Below are 24000 nucleotides of genomic sequence, written 5' to 3' on the forward strand. Positions count from 1 at the left end.
ATCATCAAAAATATCACTAAATTTACTATGTTAACTGAACCATTAACTAATGTTTATTACTTTGTCTATTTATTGTAACGAGAAGTTTACCTTCAATAGATTTATGTATGTAAGATAAATTGAATGAAAACAATTTAAACATTAAGAATTAAATCTCATGTGAAAATTCATTGTTGTGTGATTTTAGAATATACATATTAATCATTTTCTAATCTCAGATCAGTGTGAACTGAAGGTTGAAGAGAGTATCTGGTTATATGTCCATACTTCTCAAAGTTTCTACAAATATTTGAGACTTCTGTTGGGTGGATGTTTGGTGTTATAATGGTAGCCTACGATGCTGAATAGGGATTTACTCGAGAGTTATCATTGAACTTAAATGAAATCCTCGGGATCCAGTATGCAAATAAAAAATTGTGTTTTTATGTGAAATACTTGTATTTATGAGAAAATGATTTAAAACAAAATATTTTTCATAAACAGTGCCAACTTATTGTTATAAACACGAACTTCAACATGAATGCATGCATCTGAAAGGAAATCCCACACAAAATGGATATATCACAGATACTAACTGAGTAAGATTACAATAATAATAGGAAATTGGATAGTATTGGCATTATTTTCAATATAAGTGATAAACAGAAACAAATTTTTGTAAATTAGAAGAATTGTATCAACTAAGCATAAATTGAATAAATACAAGCGGTAAAAAAATGTGAGTTCAAAAATGGATCTTAGTCACGAATCTAAATTAAAATTATATCCAACACTGTCAAATATTTAAAAAAATATCTAGAAGCGTATTTCTTTAATAGGATAGAGCACCATAATTTTGACGATTTACCACAGAAGTGAATTATATCACACTATAACTCTCTAGTTTTGGAAACTAGGTACGTAACAATAAATATCAATATGTCGCAAACTTTTCAGTCATTGTTATAAACTCAAGTCTAGAAAACAAAATATTGCATTCTGACCTTTTTTTGCTTGTAATTATAAAATATATTCTCACAATCAGTATGAATAATATTACATATATTTATTCAACAAAACAATAATTTCATTAAACTTGAACTCTAAATTAGAAAAAACAAAATTTATATGGAACGTGAAACGACACGATTGGTAGATAAACTACTTGTGGTACCTACATCGTTCGCGGTAAATCAGCATTCTGAATAGGTTCGTAATCAAGCATGTGCATTACAGCGATCCTAAATTAGTTACAAACTGATTCGGAATCGATTCTAAATTGACCCATAACATGGCGTCATGGCAATAGAAGCCAGAGTGGGGACAGAATCAGAAAGTAATAGATAGAGAAATATTAGAGAGAAATAGATACGCGGAGAAAAGAAAATAGACATCACGGAGCATTATATTTTATTGACGAACTTTTGTTACTTCAGCTTATGGAAGTTGAAAAATTATATATTTTTAGTTATCCTTGAATTGTTTCCTTCAAAATAGCAGAAAAAACTAGCCACCCTCAAGAATATCGAGATGACGTTTTTTTATAACTTTGTAGCCATCTTTGTAGAATAGACACTCCTTAGCATGTAATTAACTAACCCTACCTTAATATGACGCTCTCGAGAAATTCTGACGATTAAGTTCTTTTACTAATCTGATCTTTTATTCTTCACGGGAAGCCTTACATATTGGGCTCATATTTAGTGGAGGTACTCAACCGAGTATAAGGTATCCCCCTGTATATTAATCTGCCGCGCTTTAGTAAATTCCGAAATCCTCGCTTAGGCTCCCTTACTATAAGAACAAACTCCGATTCTTGGGAATTAAAAAAACATAGCACTTTATGATGTTACTAGCAATATATTCACACAAAGTTTTATTGTTATATTGAAAAAAGTTGAGCCTTTCCAAACCAACAGTAAAAACTATGAGATAATAATTAACCTTAAGAATACATTAATCAAAACGAACACATCTAATTTTGCACTCATATTATTTTGATCTTGTATAGCACGGTACAATGAATTTCGAAATTAATTTAGGAAGCAAAAAAACAACAAAAAACTGAAGTATGTCATATAAATTAGATTATAAACCTACCAAATAAATATATCTGGTTATACATGCTTTCAACATAATACAAATTCGTCATAAAAATCTGAATTGGTAGTGGACTAGTGAAACATATAAATTTGAATAGTAATACCCACACACTTGTATTCATTAATATATAAACCTGTGTTGCAACCAATACATCAAGCAGTTTTACTAATTTCCATTTAATTTAATGATTTATTCTTTCTCGTTCCAAACTGGATTTTTTAACAAACTTGATACTCAGTTCCGTATGTATAAAAAATCATCCAAATTAGAGGACTTGATTGGAAATATATTGCAGATATAACATTATTAAAATTGTGGAAAACGGATGTCAGGCCATTCTCCTTCACACATATAAGTTTACACAACTTCATGAACGTGAGGATAATCACTATTTATATTGTTTCTTCAACAATCGATTCATTTGTTTATTGTTATTGAACTTTTCTATTTTTTCACTGTTTTAACTAATTCAAATTATTTATATAGTAGTAATAGTGATAATACTTTTCCAAGACCACAAATAGTTCAATTAGATTGTGGCACTATTAGTCCACACATTGTTTTTGGACTTCCATTTTTCTCCTAATACTTTTTTGAAAAACCACTCAACGCCAATTTACGACTTTCAGTATGTTCTCATCTAAATCTATTCACTGAGTACCTGTTTCGAATGACATATTTCTTATTATGATAATGGCACATATTCTTAGAAATGGAAAATGTGTATTTAATTCTGGGTAAGACTATAATGTTATAGTTATGCTGAATGAAGTTTTCAGATAATAATCGACTTGTTTGATACTTACAAGAGAATGTCAGTGGAATAATAAGAAACGCCTAAATTAAAGTACACCAGGCAGAGAGTTATTTCTCTTTAGACATAATTAAAAAAAATCTTGAAAGTCAACTCAATTACTTTATAGAAGGAAACCAGGTTCAACAACTGCTCAAGAGTAAATGCATTTTTTTGCAAAAATTGAATTTATAGAAACATTCAAAACCTATACTATAGTGATTAACATGATTACGACCCAGATTATAAGAGATTACCGATGCTAAGAATTTAGTACCACCGTTCATTGCGAAGGGGGATTGTAACTTTATTCACTCTAGTATATAAGATTTCGCGATTTACGGACATATTCTGTAGATATAATTTATGAAGAACAGAAATATATGATACTGAATGCGTAAATATACAAATAAAAATAATTTTGATAATTGAAATAGACATTTTTTAGACCGACACATGATTTTTATGAAATGCAGATTCATCATATTTTTTGAGTTATTAACGAGCAGATATTTAATAGATTTAATAGACGATTGTAAAAAATTCTATTTCCTAAAATATGTGAAAATAAAAGCTTAAGCTTGGTGCGTCTTTTAGTATCAAATATTATAATTTAATAAATTTTAGTACTCGAAGTTGATCATTGTATTTTCTATGTATTTTAAAATCTTGTTTTATTTTTCAAATACTTTTCGACATATGAAGAAAATTACAATAATTGGTCATGAAATTTATTGTTTAACAAATATATTGAGTTGGAAATAATTTTTTTGCGACAAATTTCTACAGATATAACTTGAAAATACTTTCCTTAACTCAATTACTAGTTAACAGAAACATCAGATAGAAAATGAACTTCAACCTTTTTTTATCTTATAGTTTACTTCGTGCGAGAAAAAATCAAAACAAATTGATATAATTAATAAAACAGATGGTATAATAGAAGCAATTTAGATAGAAGTGGTTGGATTTCTTAGAAAGGTGGAATTAATTGAACTTACCTTTTAGTTATTACAGTGTTTCCTTCCTCAGCTTTAACTGTAGTTGCCGGATAACTAGTTCTTTCATTATTATCAACCACTTCGGACACACTGGGTATATTTTTATTCACATCTGGTTCCATGACAATAAACCGAGAAAATACACAGAAGAATTTAAAACTGAACAGTCTGTTTGTACGTAACGATTGAAAAGGTAGTTATCACAACTATTGTCATTTTTAAACATCCACGATTTATTTACAGGTCTGATGTCGCTGACTTCTTAATCAAGTTGTTTCTGCGGGTTCGAATGTAAGAACAAACTTAATATATTATCAACGTGGAAGAAGTTGTCGACTAATTCCAAGCTTATAAAAGCTCATCTTTTTAACAATTTATTCATTGCGTTAGTTGGTGGGAATATGTGTGCTGTCTTGTGTGAATACTAGGAACTTACTAATTGAATCATATTAAATGCAGCCAATATTTATATAAACTCTGTTTCTCTTTAATCGGTTCAAGCGATAAGACTAATCAAAACACTACATACAGTGTGGGCTACCCAATAATCGAAGAAAATTTATGCGCTGGTATTAATTATTTCAAGCGTTTGTAAATATTTTGCAACAATTTGATTCTCTCTGAATAAAAAGCTATGCTTGATTATATACAGTGTGTTCAAAAACTAACGCATAATTTCAAAATTATGATAAAAAACAGGTCCATATAACCAGAAACGTATAAAAAGATCATTGTTGGTGATTTACTTTCGGAAAAGAAGCTAATTTTTTTAAGATGAGATGAAAAATCATAATAAATAAATAATTTTTGATGTTTCCAAAAAGTGAAACCAAAAATATTTTATACAAGCTGAAATATAATCTAAACCCAAACATGGTTGGTGTGGGATGCTCTGCATATGCATTAACATGGAATCCCTTATCTCAAAAATTTTTTTGCTACTTACACAGTACGATCCGAAGCTCTTAAAATTTTCTGAAATGGCCGTGATTAAAATTCAGAGCAAATAAATCTTGTTGAGTTAGAATAGTTACATTGTAAAACTGAATACCAAACGGTTTCAGTACTTAAGATTTTTTCAATGTTTATTAATATGTTTATTAATATATTAAGGTTTTGTTTTCATAAAAGAATATATAAATAATTTTAATTTGTGTTTTATTTTTAGAAAACTGATTGTTAAAATAATTAGTAATAAACTGTAATAAGATTAGATACATTTAAAATGATGAATAAAAATGACTTTCAAGTTCAATTTTAAGGTTTCAAAATAAATAAAAAGGTAATGAAATTTCCAATATTAACTAGCTACTCGTATGCTTAAACAATCTGTTGACGTGTCCGGCGTTTGGGCTCTAAAATCCAGGGTTGTTACGTGTCCTGCCCTGGTTGCAAATTTTACAGATAGCGACCCTATGTCATTAATAAAACAGAAAAACTATGAAAAATATGAAACTGACGCACAGAAACGTCGATACAGAAAGCATGCTCATTGAGCGTCATGAATGATAGTGTAGAGAAGAAATTAACTCTAAAAGTATTTTGTACGTTTAAAAAAAAGTCAATCTGCTAATGTCGCACATGGGAAAGATAGTGGATTTTTACCAAACTGATATTGGAATCGAAAAGAACCGACGATTACCAGGAGGATATGAATGCAGAATATGTTCGCAAATGGTTTTTAGGTATAACAAAAGTATAATAAAAGCTATAATTTAATAATGTTTGATAGAAAAGTCTTTGAAACCCGTACAAAAACACAAATCACACTAAACAACCAATTACCCCCACTCACAACAACAGAATGGCGTTTGAAAGGCGACACGCGGTGACCCCGTTTCAGTATTTACTTACTTTCTACGTCACAACCGCAGTAACCAACATGTTTTCTGTCAGGTGTTATTATTCAAATTATCATCAATTTATATTTGCGATTTATAATATTTTAAGTTATATATAATATAATTCATCTTAAATTCATAAATAAGATGTGATATATAAATTTTTAAATATGTTAAATATCCAAATTACCGACTACTGCAAGGACCCTATTTGGAATAACAGCACGAGAAAATCATTTACACTGTATTAAAGTGTATCACTCTATACCCATCTCGTATTTATGGAGAAAGATCATAGAGTTAATATTAAAAGTAGAGAGAGCGGCGTGATATGAAATTGTACTATTAGAAGAGAGAGAGAGAGAGAGAGAGAGAGAGAGAGAGAGAGAGAGAGAGAGAGAGTTTACCACTCTCTACTCTGAAAGCAAAATTTGTTACACTTATCCTTTGCCGTTCTCAGCACTCAAAACTTCGAAGACATGGCGATCCAATCAGAATAGAGTATAAAGTGGTATATCGATGTTTTTTCTCTCTGTATCAGCAATTCGGGTCCACTTGAAGAAGCTCCCATACCTGGCTCTTTCTATCTTTCATATTAACTTCATGAGAAACAATCAAGGAATTGTTTGTATGTAGGACATTATACTTAGATACATAGTAGCAATTACTGGACCTATGTTTTTTAACATTTACAAATATTATCGAAAACTCAACAAACTTTATTATAAATAGTCTGGAAATTATTGTTAAGTTTCTTTCTAAACATCATCGACTTCGCTGATGTGTTTTCTAACAGATAAGGTTGATAAATAATTGAAGTTTATTTATATACACTCGATATGAATCAAACTATTAGATTGTTACCGTTTTCATCCAGAGTAAGTTTCTGTCGGAATTGTTTATTAACAAAATATTCATCAATTATTGTCTTCATTTGCTCAAAAGTCATAATTAATCACTGACTGTCTAAGTTTATTGTCTATTTAACTAATGATAGATTATGAAATGTAAATACAGATCCTTATCATATCTTATTAGAGAATAATTTACTGGGCATTGATAACGATCTGAGTTTGTGTAAATGGAAATTAGTAATTGGAATGTGCTGATTTTAGTATATTTAAATATAATATTGGAAATACATTATTAAGCTAGTGTCTATAGAAAGATCTAGTCACAGAAACGAAAGTTTAATGTAATTTTGAATTCATTACGTTCAGAAAACTCCCTTCAAAATGATAATAAGACATAAATATGAAGTTTAATGGTTTTGGTTGCTGTTCAATTGAAAGTTATGTTAGTTTAGGTTGTTACAAATGACGTTGAGTTTTTATAGAATTTGTAATCCCAAAATCTAAAAATATAAATAAAGAAGCATATATTACATTAAGATTATTTAAATCAGTTTTTTTATTAATACACTGATCATTTTGAGCAAAATATTTTGTTTCTAAGCAGACTATTTTTGTAGTTATTTTCAGTTACTAAAACTTTGGCAGAATTATAATCCATAAACTGATATAGGAAACTTGTTTGGCAGGTGAGTATCTGACAGTTTATAATTTTCTGTCACTTTTGTGAATGACCCCTTAGACTGACCAATGGATTTTTTCATAAATTTCATTCCATAAACTAGTTAGTTTATTGGTTGATGTTGTATCTTTAATTTTAGTAAAGGCAGATTAACTTCTTAATGCTATCTTTATATTGGATGTTTAGAGATTCCGGAAAGTTTAGGAGTAATTGATTTTAAATATAGCGAATATGTGTAAATAGGTAAGATATTAATGTAAGAATAAATATTTGTAGACTCTTAATCTCATCTGATTTAAAAGTCACACAATATTGGATTGGAAATTTTGAGGATTCTATTTTTCAACTGTTTTATAAAATTTGTTGGAAAAAATGAATTTTGTCCCGCACATGCATATCATGAAATTAAAGACTTCATTTGAGCTTTTGTATTTATTTTCTTACAATAAATCACTAAAAATGGATCGTATAATTTCATCTTCCTCTTGCTCCTTCTTCCTATCAATATTGTGTTTTTCAATTTCTGACTGAATAAAATAATTACATTACAGGGTTTTTTTGTTTTGCACAATGCATAATATAGCTTGTTCTAAAGCATTATATCCTAAAATATTCATTTTCGAAGATTATCATAAATTTACTGTGTAATATAATTAAATATTTAGAAATATTTTGGAGGAACAATGCTTTTAATCATAATATAGAATGTAACATAGATAATGAGGGAAATTTAGTTTTAGCTGCTTGTGTCAATTGCAAATGTTTGGTTTTCCGTTAATTCAAAACCTTGATAGCGCTGATATAAATTATTGAGTAGGTACCTATTTGCAACAGATCTCGGGCGATATAAAATATATCTCGACTACTAAACTTCTTAAGTTTGGTAATACTAATCCTATAGACTTTAAATAAACACCATTATCATTATTCTTATGAAATTAAGTTCTATTTATTTTCGTTAGAAAATAATATACTTCAAATTTCACAAGCCCATTGCTGATTTCAGTAAGACTGATTAAGTTGCTAAGAAAAAATGAAATAATCGCGGCCAAAGCATTCGAATAGTGGTAAAAATTCTGGAAAATTATTTATTTCGTTAATATTCATTGAATCGGCAAGTTTCGAGAAGATGGTCGTTCGGGTATATTGAAACAAAAAATCATGAAAATTAACTTTCATTAATTAGTTTTGTTATGACACAAAACAAAATATTATATATATATATATATATATATATATATATATATATATATATATATATATATATATATATATATATATATATATATATAGAACAGCTATCATCTATCGAATCCAAACCCTACACAATCTTCGGTTGGGAAGTTAGAACTAATCAAGAAATTGTCAATTGCTTCGGCAATTGCTGAATCATTTTGTGCTTTTAGTTCAACGAACCCTATAAATTCTTCTCTGATTTTTCTTTTGCTTTCGTCGTAGAACCGCACGCCTATTGACAGCTGTTCCTTCCCAGCTACGTCTGCAGTTTCATCAGCTGAAACTGCGTAAGCCATTGTCTTCTGAACCTCACACTAGTCCCCTGAATTAATTCTCAACTTCAATAAATCTAATAAAACAACATCATCTTCTTGTTCTCCCCTAAAAGGCATATCATGTGTACCGCAAAATACTATACAAGAAATAATTGATGACAATATTTGCCGATTGCTTTTTTGCAGCATTTGTCGCTGTTAGGTGAAGGTTGGTCGATGCATGCTTTCGGCAGTCTTCATGCATATCTTTGAACTTTATATATGGCCTGACCATAAATGATCCCAAAATTCCTCTCACAGTGCTGATGGGCGGAGGGAACAAAATACAATGCTTACAAAGATTGCCTTTTAGTCGCTTGGAATATACTAGCCATGGTGCATATTTATTCAAACAAGCATGATTAAATTTTCTTTCCACCACTTTCAAAATCGTAATTTTTGGGCGGGATCCAAGGATTTTGTAACAACTCCTTCTTCTTTTCCGTCAATAGCCGGGTAGCCAGCCCAACATAACGACCCAGATCATTCTCATGATAGCAATCGTCCACTATAATTTCAGGATCGACGTTGACGTCATAAGTTTGTTTGTCGATGGAGAAGAATAGTCGGCAACAGATATATTTACAGGTTTTGCTGGAGGATGTGACGCTTGTCCAATGCTAGCATGCAATGTTCTTGTTTCTCTATTTCCATCCTTGTCTCATGACTCATACTTGCTTTCACTGTCTTTCCTTTCCAGAATAGTCCATGCTAGAATGTTCTTCGTGGTATTGCTATTCAATACAGGATGTCGCTATTGACCGTATAAATTAATGCTATTTCTCTTTTACTGGAAAAAGTACTGTCGTCCGTAACTCGATAGATAGCGCTAGATGTTGTTTTCTCCAAATTATATTCGGCTTTAATCCTAATGGCTCTGATTGTCTCGTCGGGAGCGGAAACTACGAGATGCGTCGCTAGCGTATACTATATCGAATGTTGTAGAATATTTAATTATAAATAAAAAAATATTAAATCAAAATATCTGACTGAAAAAATATTTTATTTCAAACACTTCATTTTGCGCAGAGTAGGTAACAGGTTTTTAATTCCCACTTGCCAGGAAAATTGATGTTTATTTTATCTTCTGGGGGGGGGGGGCAGCTGCCCCCCTACCCCTACCTGGGTACGCCCATGTTACATATTCTATCAGCAACAATAGTCTGATGATAATAATTCAAGTTTTTGCTCAATTTCTTCATTTGTTTGCGATTTTTCAGTTGGTCATAGACGCAGCAGTAAATTTGTGAAATTGATAGTATTAAAACATGGATGATGAAAAATATGATAAATAAATAAACAAAGCTAATGACTTCTTAACCCAACAGTTAATAGAAATCTTTAATAAATAAATTGATGAATTAAAGAAAGAGTTTCAGCATAGAGTAGCTGGAATATTCAGAATAAAACACAGGAATTGAAGAAACAATACTTGGTCACGCAAAGAAGGTTCATAAGAAATAATATAATCATTTTTGGTTTAAACTTCAGCAAAGATTTTTTATTGCAAGGTACATCCACCAGACTAAATGGTGCTCTGGGTCTGAATATTAGTAAAACTGTTATAAAATAAAATTTATATATGTTGTCAGAAACACTGAAAAACCTGCCGTTGTCCTAGAGTTCATTTCTTATTTTAAGAAACAGGTATTTTTTCAAAAAAATCGAGTTTATAAGTAAGTGATATTTTTATAACTAATGATCTTTGCTATGAAGATAGTGAAGAACGAAGAAATTTAAGAAGATATCAAAAAAGAGCAATAGAAATGTAGCAGAAGGTCAATGCCGAAGACATAGAGTTGTCAGAAAAAGAGGAAGACAATAAACTGAAAAAATTGAAAGATCATAAACGCAAAAAAGAAATTATTTTCTTGGGTTTTTCAAATGAATTTTATTTTATGTGAGTATTAAAAAGTACTACCAACATACTTCTTTTTTTATCAAGCATTCCCCAAACCTAGAATTATTAGTCCTTAAGATATTTTGATTTTTTTGTGTTAATCTATGATTATGTATCTATATCTAATTATTTAACAATTAATTGTGAGTTGGCAACGATTTACTTGTAAATAACTAATATTTGACAATGACATAATAATAGTTACATTATTGTTTTTTGATTTAGTGGTTTGGTATATTATATGGTGTTTTGAAGAATTTGAACTAGGGCAAAAATGGATTACAATAGTGATGAAATTATTGGTATGATCTGGATATTGGGAAAATGCAATAAAAAAGCCTTGCTATCAGCAAGAGTATACCATGAACGTTTTTCTAAAAGGCGACAACCTACAAAAGCAAGCTTGGAGCGATTGATGGAGCAGTTCAATTGCACGGTTTCAGTTAATTATGAGGAGCATTAAAAACTTTTGTGACAGAATTATATGGAGTATTTCCAGTGAACAAGGACTGAGTTACTACGGTGTGCAAATAATCTTTGACAAAAACAAAATGCGCTCATACGACATTTACTTGCAACAGGAATTAACTGAAGTTGATTTTGAAAAAAATATTTCAAGAACTAGTAATTTTAGGTATAGGGAATGCTTGATAAAAAGAAGTATCTTGGTAGTACTTTTTGATACTAACATAAAATACAGGGTGATTCATTAGAAAAAACCGAGAAAATAATGTATTAGTATTTTGATTCGAGTTTCGGCCAGCAAGAAGAACCGTTGTTGTCTGGAGTTACTAGTGATAAGAAGTTCGATCGTCTTATCATAAGTACGACGGAAAAGTTCTGTTTCATTGATTACGTATTGATTACGTTGCGAACTGAAAAACAAAAAATTAAATTCAGTTATATAAAAAGAGTTAAAATGGAAAAATTTCTGAAGGAAAACGAAGAATTAAAGAAAAGAAAATTGATGCAAAAGTTGAAAATCTAGAAAGAGGAATAATCCAATAATTGTAGCATATAAACTATAATCTAGAAATAATTATGAGCTTAAACACGAATTACAAAAAATCAACAGAGAAGTACTGAAAGTAGAATCGAAAATCAGACAAGCCAGGAAATTGAACATTAAAATATGTATGCTCGAAATTGAAAATTGGGAAGAAAGGCTGGAATACAAAGGTCGAAAAGCAAAATACTATTATGAACGACAGAAGAATATATATGTATAAATAACGATCTCACAGACAAAGAAAAAGAAACGCGAAGACAGCTAAAAGAAATCGAAATAAAAGAGAGAGGCAAAGGAAACACAACAAAGCTGAGGTAAAAAAAATTGAGTATAATGGGAATAGGAGGAGAGAAAATAGGAGATAAAACAAACGCAGCAAAATTATCTAAAATACTGATATAGGAATTAGAATATAAGGATATAGACCAGGCTATGCAAAACTATTAAAATAGGTATAAAAACCAGCAGAAAATAGTAACTAAAAGCAATAATAGAAAAATATATAAAGAGGAACTTAGCAACGGTAAACGTGAGAGGAATAAGCGGAAAGGAAATAGAATTAAATGAGACGATGGAAAAAAGATGGGCAAAAACGCATATAGAAATATAAAAATGCTGTATCATATACTGAGATTTTAACAGAAAACAAAAATCCAATAAGCAACATAAAAACTACATAAGGTAATATTATAACCGAAGAAAATTACATGAAAGAGGGAAGGAACACTTCCAATAATTACCAACAGCAGGACATATAGAAGCAGAAAGAGACGAAGAACGGTCAGAAAGAGAAGACCGGAACAAGCGCAATATGTGAAGAGCCAGGAGCAGAAATAGAAAAGCTAAAAATATGTAAAGCACCGGGAAAAGATGAAATTAAGACGTAAATGCTAAAGGACTTAGGAAATAAGGGTACAGAATTATTATACAGAATATTACTAGTAACATGGAATACGCAAATAATTCCAGAGGAGTGGAGGATAGCAATAATAGCATCCATCCACAAAAAAGGAAGTTCTAACGATTGTAGAAATTATAGAGGGATATCACATTAAATGATATACAGACAGAATTAGAACCAACAGATCAACTCAAGCTTGGGTATTCACTTTGAGACAAATAACAGAAAAAATAACAACAACAAATACAGACAATGGGATTTATATTGCAGCAGTTGATTTAGAGAAAGCCTTCGATAGTATGAACAAAGAAAATATATGAGAAATAATGAGTAATAGGAAAGTTATTGAACAATTGATAAACATAGTTAAGAATATATATAACAAAAAAGAGAATGTGGTAAAAGGTAGCGAGAAGACGGCGAGTAGTTTTGTAACTTACAAGAGTGAGATAAGGAGGCATTTTGAGCCCGTTTTATTTATTTTAGTTATGGACGAAATAGGTGAAGAAGTGAACAAAGAAAGATAGATAATACATATAGGATGCATCAGATTGAGACCAATCTACATATACGACCTACAAATTACTAATATCCGCTAACACCAAAGAAGAGCTACAAAATAGAATACAGAAGTGGAGTAATATGATAAAGCAATACGAACTGCAGATAAACATACAAAAGACAGAAATAATGAAAATATCAAATAAACCAGAAGAAATAACTGTACAAAATCTTTTCTTTGAAGAATTGCAAGTCTAAAGAATCATGGAGGGCACGTCTTTTCCAAACACTACAATCTACAGAAGTTCACGATCTATATTCACAGACATCTTCACACGGAAGGCACCACTCGAACTAATCGAGTGGTATATTTACTTGCTCATACATCAAATTTAACAATTTGCAATTCAGTTCTTATAGTAATTAAATTGTTATAACTATTTTAAACGAGCTAAAAAATATTATGTTGATAGTCAATGGTATACAAATTCTTCATCTCGCACACTCATTTGAACAGGACGTTTTCAATTAACACTATAAAACTTTCTTTTTCTCAACCCCCTGTTCAATAATCCTCGTATACCATTTTTACACGCCTCGTGATGAATGAAAAACAAGCCTGCTTAAAAAAATATAGAATAAAATAATAATAGACGTCCGTCACGCGCAATCTGTTGTCTGACTTCTCTTGCCATATCTAATTATTGTAATACTATTATTCAAAAGGAATGATCCTAGATATAATTGAACCCTCTTAAAAATAGAATAATATAAATTATTTAGGTTCAATTGAAGAACTAATTATGTATCGTTCACTAATTTTTAAATATATAAAAATAAATCAAGTGAATCTACTTATTTCAGTTGTAATTTTGGGGCCAAAAATAGTTTAGAGTGAAAATAAGTTTCATAATTTCACAATAAATAAAAATAATAGTTGCTTCCAGTTCACGTGAACTTGAGATACTTGAAATATTTACGCATAATCCAATCGTAAACTAGGTCGATTAATTAAAATTAATCCCCCTTTGTGTGACAACAGCCAGATTCACACTGTAATGAGGTTTAATAAAATTTATTCCAAATTAATTCTGTCGTTAACTTTATTTCACTTGTTCAACTTTTTTTTTATCGCGTATACACAACGACCTTGATTAATCAGAAATAAAATTTCCATATTATTTGCCATAGGTAATAATAATTTGGCGAGAGATATTAAAGTCAAATTAAAATAATTATAGTTTCAACTCAACATAATGTGAGATTTTTATTTATTCCAAGAATAGTCTAGGGATCTATATATGTATTAAAAAGTTAAAGTGACACTACGTATTCGGTTATTTCCCTGCATTAATTTAATTTTGTACTATATGTGACAGTCATTTAAAACCAATGTAGATAAAAACTGACAGTTCGAAAATTAACATCATCTTTTTAATGAGAAGAACAAAAAATACCAGTTGGGAATCTCCGAGAAAATTATTGACTTGACATTTCGAGCTACAAATATTAACAACTGCAACAATTATCCGAATCAATAGATGTATATGATCCATTTTTCTTGTAATTGATTCTGCTCCAAGGATCCTTGAATTTTTATAAGTAAATGTATCTTTTGTCTGATATTATAGACTATTGCAATATGTTGATAATATTTAATGCACTATATAACTCATTTTAATTTGACATTTCTTAAAGTAATGTGATAGCTGTCGATGAAAGTCCTTGAATACATGGCGACAAAAGATGTTTCGCATTTTGATGTTAAGAATCTGTTTTGTTTGCTCATTGATTATAAGCTTTGTTCATCTTTCTTTTGGATATGTTTTGATCATTTTTTCTTAATGTAATTTTTACCTTTCTAATAGTTGCACATGTAAATTCAATCCTTGATAGTTGGATATCTCTATCATTCAAACTACTAATCTGATTTTATTCATGAACTAGGATGACATTAATTAAAGTTTAAATATATTCAAGACCAATTTGGTTTCTTTTACAATTATGTTTTCATGTTTTTGTTAATTTTATAAAAGGTGGAATCAAGAAATAATTTTCAAGATATTCCATTATTATTTCGCTACAACACTTGATATGCTCCAAAACCACAACACTTAAATGTGTTTATTTTATATTTCATCCTCAAATTGGAGTACGTTGAACTGAGTGTTAATTCTACAGCTTTAATAAATTCGCTTTGGTGTAAATCAGAGGTTTTTCAATTTTGACACATTTGTTTCTTAAATGTAGCTTCTGAAATTCACATAGGAATATACATACATTTAATTAGGGCTGACATCATAAATTAAGTCCACGTAATTGATTACGTGACTGGAATAAAAAAGACAGGCAAGAGTTCCGTCTTACTTTTTAGGGGCCCCATGACTCCAGCTCCTAAGCATGTCCAAAATATCAATAATTATCAATAATTACGTCACATAAATATGTCAATTCTTCCAGTCATTGAAATATACACAATTATAAAAAACAAACCATTAATAAAAAGTTGTTTGGTAATTCCAATCTAACAAATAACAACGATCTTTTAATACTGACAATGGTTTTAAATGGTCCAGGTACGTATTTAGTTTCTGTAAAACATTTGAATTCAAATGAAATTCATGGTATTAAGTGAAAAATTAATAGATTTAGATTATTATAAAATGAACTTGATTCTAGTGGTCAAGTGAATAAATTTTATATTGAATAATTTTATTATTTGTATATCCAATAAATTACTGCAGTGTGAGGAAGATTGTGATGGAATATTAAGAAATCAATGACAGTTCTGTGCCATACAAATATACGAAGCCAACAATGGCAATGGAGAATTATTCTGAGAATTTCCTATGAGGAACAAATTTTTAACACGAGGACATACATTTTGCATTGTAGAAACAGTCGAGCACCATGCCAGCTACACAGATAGATTACGTTCTGGTATCCACGCGTCACTTATCATATCTATTAGTCATAGACATCAGAAGTTGCAGAGGAACAAATTATGATCTGGGAAAGTTCAGGGTGAAAATAAGCAAGCAATATTCTGCACTGACAGTAATTTATGTTTGTGTAAAACAGCTAAAATTTTTCTAAATAAATTATTGTTGAATGATTATTATTTCTATTTTAACACACATAAATTATTGTCCAATGACAACATTAGAGTATTAATGTATCATTCATTATAGAATTTTTGTTGTTTCTAAATATAATCTCCTATATTTTTTTAACCATTTGAAGGCTCTGTTCCCAACTAATCCTATAATGATTGAACTTAAATCCATGAATGAAGAGAATAAGAACACAACACAAAAATAGTTGAAATAAACGTGTCCATCACAAATATTTCCATTTCTAAATAATAGCTTTGTTCGCTCACAAATAAAATCAATTCCGAACCCATTAATGCCTATAGCTTTTTTATTTTTTTAAAATGTTTTTCAGTTGATATCACTTCAAAAAACTGCTAAAGTTGCTTCTGGTCACTTGAGAAATCACTTCTACAAAACAACCTCAGTTCAACAAATTTAAATTAGGAAAATGATATGAAATAGTTTCAAAATTATTTTTATTAATCAAAAATGTTATGACAAAATTATTAATCTACGGTCTCAATTACACTTATTTACTTACAGAGTTACAAAAATTATGAAAAAAATTCGGCTTTCTGCCCCTAATTCGGATTTTTCGGCTAAACCTAGGACTACATCAGCTCCTTGTCCGAGCCCGGTGGTGTCTAATTTAGTATGGGCACCAACGTTGAGGAACTGAAGTCGGACTATATATGATAAATATATAGCAAAATGCAGAAAAGATGTTTTAAGAATTAATTAGTTCACTCAAGTGCCCGGCAGCAACTTTAGTTGCCTCAAAATTTGAGCATGAAATTTTCATAAGTTAAATTTTTTTGTTCAATTCCACTTTTTCATCATAGTAAAATAGAATAATAACGAACTGTTTAAAACAAATATAGGAATAATAGCTCTATTAGAAAGAAAGTAACTTATCTCTTTTCACAATGAAATCAAGCAGGTAACTGGCAGTTGCCCAAAACAACCCGCTTTCACTACAAGTCACATAGTTTTGTTAACCCAACCAACTGTTCATTCATTACCCGAGAGACTCCTTATAATATTAAAAGTATCTCTAATAGCCAAAACTTGATTCTTATTTTCTTCAAAACTTGTCATGCAACTTTAGTTGTGGTTGGTCATTTATGGGTTAATTATGAAGCGATTCTGGATTTTATTTTATCATAGAAAAAGTTTACCTATCTACTGAATCTTAAACTACTCACTACTCTTATGATTATATTGTGAATAGAATCTTCCAAACTTGAACCGCGAAGGAATTTTAAGGAGGTAAAAGTAAAAAACAATTATTTGAGTTTTATGTTTACACTTTTGGTAATATGTATGAACAAGCTATTCGAGCTTTTAGCCCTAACAATAAGTCGATAACTGCTACTTATAACCTAAATTCAGAGTTAAGAATGAACTGAATTAATGTGACTCGCGAACATTAATCTGCTACCAAAAATATTGAGCTCGGAGAATTGCGAAAGACAATTTTGAAAGTTCACTTGCGGTAGCTCCCTGAACTGATTCAGAACTAGACGCTCAAAAAAGTGTTCATCGTTTTTTTATATATTGGGACATTTTATTTCAATATACGAACTGTGTACATACTTTATACCTTTCACGTTATTGGATTCATTTATCGCCACTGTGTTTAGTTTATTATTCATATTTGATTAAATATTATTATTTGCTGATTTATTAAAATATTATGGAATGTTGGATAGTATAAGTGACAAAACAAACAAAAGTATTAATCAAACAATTCATGATTTTACTCAATATATGTAGTACAAGTACTTTTGAAATTAAACCAACAAAACACTTGAGAGAGATCTCATAGCCAGATAATTCATATTATTTTTGATAAAGAACTGTAAAGAACGAATGATGATTTAAGATAAAACGCCAAGAAAAATGCACCAACAACTAGAAATAAAAACTTATTATGTACATTGAATATAATGAGTACAGAAAGAATGTTGGGTGCAAAAAGTGAGCATAAGATCACCATAAAGAACTACACTTTCAAAATATTGGTGCTAAAGTCGAATTTTATGACTTACGGAATGGCCATGAGACTTGGTAACGTTAAGAAGCACACTTAACGCTAGTGTTTCATATTAAACAAACAAATTATGATATAGTGCAATAGAAATCAGGGGTGAAATGCATAAAAACCCATCAGGTTTTGTCAAGACCAGCAGTAATCAATTATATCTTTGATCCGGAAAGCTGCTCCGGAATTAATTTAGTTAAAATGTGCTAATTCCAAATATACCACCATTTATTGAAGTTATAGAGGACAACAAAACTTATGGTAGAGGACTGATCAACTTTAAATTTGAATTATCGGAAGTAATCACCCCAATATCATAATAAATAGCAATAATGGAAACTTCCAAAAATTTTAGAATACTAAAAGCATACACAGGTTGAAACACAATCCAATATTTTGCATCAATTGATATTTGTTCTCCTATTCATTCCAATGAATCGATAGAGAATAAAATTATCACTATCTCCTCTAAATTAGGAATAATACTGACTCTCCAATTGAAAAGTTGTTCTACTATGAAAAATATGTTATTTATCAACATTATCTCCATTTAACCCAACACATATAGTCCAGCCAGTTTCCAATTTCTTTAAACCATCTAAAAAATAATATTTTGGAAAATCTACAAAATATGCGTTTGTCTTTACCATCTTCATTTGTCTAAAATTACTTTACGCTGAGAATAACGGACGAATAAAGAAGAAGATAAACTTTAGTTAGTAGTAAACATTGTGTTCAGTATGGATATCACCAACGGTTCCATGTGTAATAATGAAATCATTATAAATTAATTAGGAATTGTAGTAGTACTAGCTAGTATAGTTAGATTCTAAGCAAAGTACAAACCTGTTGAATTATATTTCAAATTCATGTTTCTATGGGTCTCTTTAATTTACTTGTTCACGTGCAATCCGCCACGAAGCAATCATTCTACTATTCGATTTACGCTTTGGCAGTTCACCCCCAACCATTTCTTAATCGATGAATTTTTCTAGATTTCACTTCGCATTATCGATTGCACTTCCTGATATACAATGTGTCCCAGGAAATTTTTTTAAACTAGTCCCCCCTTTTGATTGTTTTATTATTGTTAGTATTTACGTTATCTATTAAAGTACAGTGCTCAGCATAATCGTTATTCATTATGCAATTCTTTGTTATTACGGTTATTTGATCTTGTAAATTCTTTATAATATTCACTGATAAAATTTGGTGACAAAGCATTCTCCATTTCATTTAAACACGCTTACTATTGAAAATGAAGATCACTTATTTTGATACCTCAGGAGTCTGTGTTTTTATTGTAATATATTCTGATCAATAAAGGAAACGTGGTAAGTTACTCTATTCACCACAAAAATGCCTTTTAAGTTCCGTAACCATCTGTAAACTTATCTTCGGATACAGCACATTTAACGTGATTTCTTGGGGGTATAAATATCTATTCATCCATTTTTCTGGCGATATTCCGGTTCTGTAAATACTAGAGCTAATATAAACTTAAGATGCTCAGCTATGGGGTACAGCTAGAGGCTCTAGCATTGCCATCCTGTAGAGGTTCCAGAACAAGGTTGTGCGTACGTAGGCGCTTTTTATTGTATCCCTTGTGGTGATTCTACACGACTTCCCCTAAGAACTGCTCACGGAAACCGTATATACCCTGTATATTTTTTGTAGAAACACACGCTTATAACCCAATGAGCAGATTGCACAGAAAAATCCATACGTTTAGATTATTTTTGTCATAATTCTTCCTTTCTAATATATTAATTTGTTATATTTTTTAATACGCTTTTTATTTTATCGTTCCATTATCATAATTTTGTGAGAATTGGAACTATGCTTCTCCTTGTGCTTTTCATGTTTTTAGGCTTTTGTATAACGGGTATGTTTATTTCATATTTCCTTTCCAATGACAAAAAAAAAAAGGTTTTTTATTACTAAACCTATTTTGTAATTTTGAAATTGTCTTCTTATCCTAGTATTTCTTTAATTCTGCCGGTAAAATGTAAATACATACATAAATTTCATCTGTTTACATTTCTTATAACTACAAATCTTTCTCGCCAGCCTGTATTTGCTATTTTCTTTCTCCTCCTAATTATCTTTGTCTGTGTGAGCGAAAGCGTCAATTGCTATGAGATAATCTATGAACTGTTATTTTTTCAAATTTTGATTAACTTTATCTCTTTCTGTGTTGGCTATAACTTACTTGTGATATTCCTCATTCTTACATCAATGTTTTTATGCTAATTGTTAAAAATTGTGATAATTCTCTCATTTATAAACAAATAATTTGTTAAGAAAATGCAAATCATTCGATGTGCTAATATTTTCATAGATAATTGAAGTTGTATTGAAGTATATTGTCATTACCTATAAAAACAGTACGTATATATATATATATATATATATATATATATATATATATATATATATATATAATTTCTTCAATTTCTTAGACCTTTTGATATATTAATGCATCTAAATGTTCTTGATTTTAGCTCTCCTCTAATTTTTCGAAGAGAGAAAAAATTTGACTTTTCTTTAAGTCTTTATCAAAATATGATATTGACACTGACATTTGCATCAGAAATACATAGGACAGACCTCTCAGCATTTAGAAAATAGATTAAAAGTTCATCAATACGATAAAAAAAATAAAACTGCAATAACTAACCATGAAATATAAAAAAAAATCCAATATATATAAGGATTCAAAAATTCTTGGAACGGAATCTAATCACGAAAAAGAGAATTTTTAGAAATAGTTCACATTCATAAGATAATAATTTAAGTTAAATTTATAGCTCTATTTTATAAATTCTAACAAAACTACAAATAATTCAATTGATTAAGTACTGCTACATATTTCAGATGTAAGAATTGGGGTAAAATTAATTTTTCTTGTTAGAACAAGTTTCTATTTTGATTTTATTCTTATTCATAATGTATGTGATCTATTGATTAATAGTTAAATTGAGCTCAAATTTTTATCAATCTCTCAAAAATTATTAAGAAAAACTAATTTAAAAACAGAAGAGACCTAAAATCAAGAACATTTAGGTCTAAAAAATAGAAATTAAAGAAATATATATACATACATATATATTTATATATATATATATATATATATAATAATCGAGAACTGGGATAATATCTAAATGCCGAAACAAAAACACATTTAGGAAAATATTAATATTCCACATAGGTCAGAACAAAAAATTAAAGTTTATTCGCGATGAAACATAATGCTCAATAAATTGAATTTTTCTATAAATCCAACAAGCAGATTATGTATTCAGCTGCTTCTACTGACAACCTCTATTTATTGGAAATTTTATTATCGGATAAAGTTTTTTGGAGAATGATATAACTCCTTCGTTCTTAACTATTGAATTTTCGTAAAAACATGACATATATCGGCCTAATCAGTAGAGATATATAATTTGGTCATAAAAATTAAATTACAATAAAAGACGCAGAATTATAGAATTGTTTTACCTGATTTGAAATACAACAACCGTTTTATAAAAATATTGGGAAGAAATTCGAATTTTAGAATTTCAAGGTTTTATTGCGTAATAAGATACATATGAATATTATTAAAACAAGAGAATTTATCATAACTTGCGTAAAATAATAATTGTATACTGTGATAAGAAAGTTCTGTTTATTGAAATACGCAAATTTTGTAGATATTAAAATATCATTGTTTATCTATTCTGGTTGTTGTATTAAATATTACTTTAATTTACCAAAACTATCCCCACAATTATCTATTAATTAATGTAAATAACTATAAGTAATTTTTAATATTGTTACACTTCTATAAAATGTAATTTTTACATTGTACAGGATCCTTCACGACGTGCTGAATCGATATGTATTTGGGAAAGTACTGTGACTAGTGCCCTGAAAATTTGCTTCCATGGATTTTCCGAAATGCTCCGTGGACCCAAACTTCGTTATTTTAAACGGAATGTTATAGTTTTTATTAAATTTTTGAAATCTACGCAAAATTTCAATATAACTTTAAATGAGGTATCGCACGCCTAAAGTTCACCATTTTTTAATTATTTCAATTTTCGAAATTTTTGGATACATGCAGTCCTCCACTAAAAAAATTATATTTTCAAGTTTCAGGTGAATCAGGTCCAATATTTTTACACATACTTACAGCTTTCAAAATCTGTGACAACCTTGACAAAAATCTATATAGAGTGTGGAGAAAATGGTGCCAAATATCGCTATCTAAAAACTTGGCAACCCCCCTTTTTCCTCTTTACATTTCGATTCTACGCTTCGTTAGTAAATTCATATATCTTAAATTAACGGTTTTTGTAGAAATTTGAAAGATTTCATTTTTTCAAGTCCGAAATCTTCATGGTTTTTAATTGTCGGTTGTCTGGAGCGACTAAACAAAAAAAACAAACAAACAAAGCGCTGGTTTTTAAGAAGAATCCATAAATGTTTGGAAGTTGGGGGCAACCATTTCGAACATTTATTTTAATTTAATTTTTAGTTTTGTTCTTCTCCTCTTAGTGTAATGTTTTTAAATATTTTTTAATTCACCATTTTTATTATTATTAGTATTTTAATTGATTAATTGATACGTTAACTTTTGTTATTCGTTGTTCGCCATCGGCAGGTGACAATTAAATGAAAACTTAACCGTTAATTTGAGATGTATAAATTTACTCTCCCCCTAATTTGAAGCGTAGAATCCAATGGTAAAGAGAAAAATGGGGATTGCTATTTGAAAAAATTAAGTTTTTGAAGTTTTTAGATAGCGAAATTTGGCACCATTTTTTCAACATTCTATATAGATTTTTGTCAAGGTTTTCACAGATTTTGAAAGCTGTAAGTATGTGTAAAAATATTGGACCTGATTCACCTGAAACTTGAAAATATAATTTTTTTAGTGGAGGACTGCATGTATCCAAAAATTTCAAAAATGTGAAATAATTAAAAAATGGTGGACTTTAGGCATACGATGCCTTATAAAAAGTTATATCGAAATTTCACGTAGATTCCAAAAATATATATATAAAAACCATAGCAATCCGTTTAAAATAACAAAGTTTGGGTCCACTTTCGATATATCTAAAATAATTTCAGAAAACTGTATATCGACCATATTTTCAGCCCCGATTATGAAAACTTAAGTATTCGAAACCTCCATATATAACAAAAAAAGTACAACTTTGATTGCTACAGTCCCAATATATATATATATATATATATATATATATATATATATATATATATATATATATATATATACTCGACATTTCCATACCGGATGCTTCAATTACGCTATCACGCCTAAATCCATACCAATAGAAACCATCATTTGCCAAACAGAGGAAATAATCTCTGAACTCCCTCCCAATCAAGCCGAAATAATCAGGCATGATGTTACCAAGGTCCTCTGAGCATCAAAACCCCCTCCTTCCAACTTAATCTCCAAAGAGCTGTTGAAGATATTAATAACAATCCTGATATTGTAATTCTCCTAGCCGACAAGGCAATGCCCCGGTCATCCTTAATGCCTCTCTTATCTTGATAAGATGAATAATCTTTTCAATACCTCCTATTATAAAATTGTTCCCAATGTCTAAAAAAGACTACAAAAGCTCATGTCAACAAATCCAAACTTTCTTCTCACATCAAGCTGAACTCATTCCTCGAGAAAAATCATCCCGCATTCCTCGTATATGCGGTCTTCCGAAAATTCACAAATCCTA

The 24000-nt window shown here is 29.7% G+C and overlaps 1 protein-coding gene across 2 annotated transcripts in view; it reads right to left on the reverse strand.

Annotated features, from left to right (window-relative positions):
- LOC130891360 (MFS-type transporter SLC18B1-like) overlaps nt 1-24000 on the reverse strand; it is a 46123-nt gene that overhangs the window by 15606 nt on the left and 6517 nt on the right. The window contains exon 1 of one of the 2 annotated variants that reach the window (XM_057796019.1): nt 3877-4352. The exons of the other annotated variant lie outside the window; for it this stretch is intronic. Coding sequence (XP_057652002.1) covers nt 3877-3998 — 122 coding nt within the window. The 5' untranslated portion in view covers nt 3999-4352. Of the gene's footprint in view, nt 1-3876; nt 4353-24000 lie in introns of those variants that run through there. 2 annotated transcript variants of the gene reach the window in all.

This window comes from Diorhabda carinulata, chromosome 1 (genome assembly GCF_026250575.1).
Source record: "Diorhabda carinulata isolate Delta chromosome 1, icDioCari1.1, whole genome shotgun sequence".
Lineage (NCBI taxonomy): Eukaryota > Metazoa > Arthropoda > Insecta > Coleoptera > Chrysomelidae > Diorhabda > Diorhabda carinulata.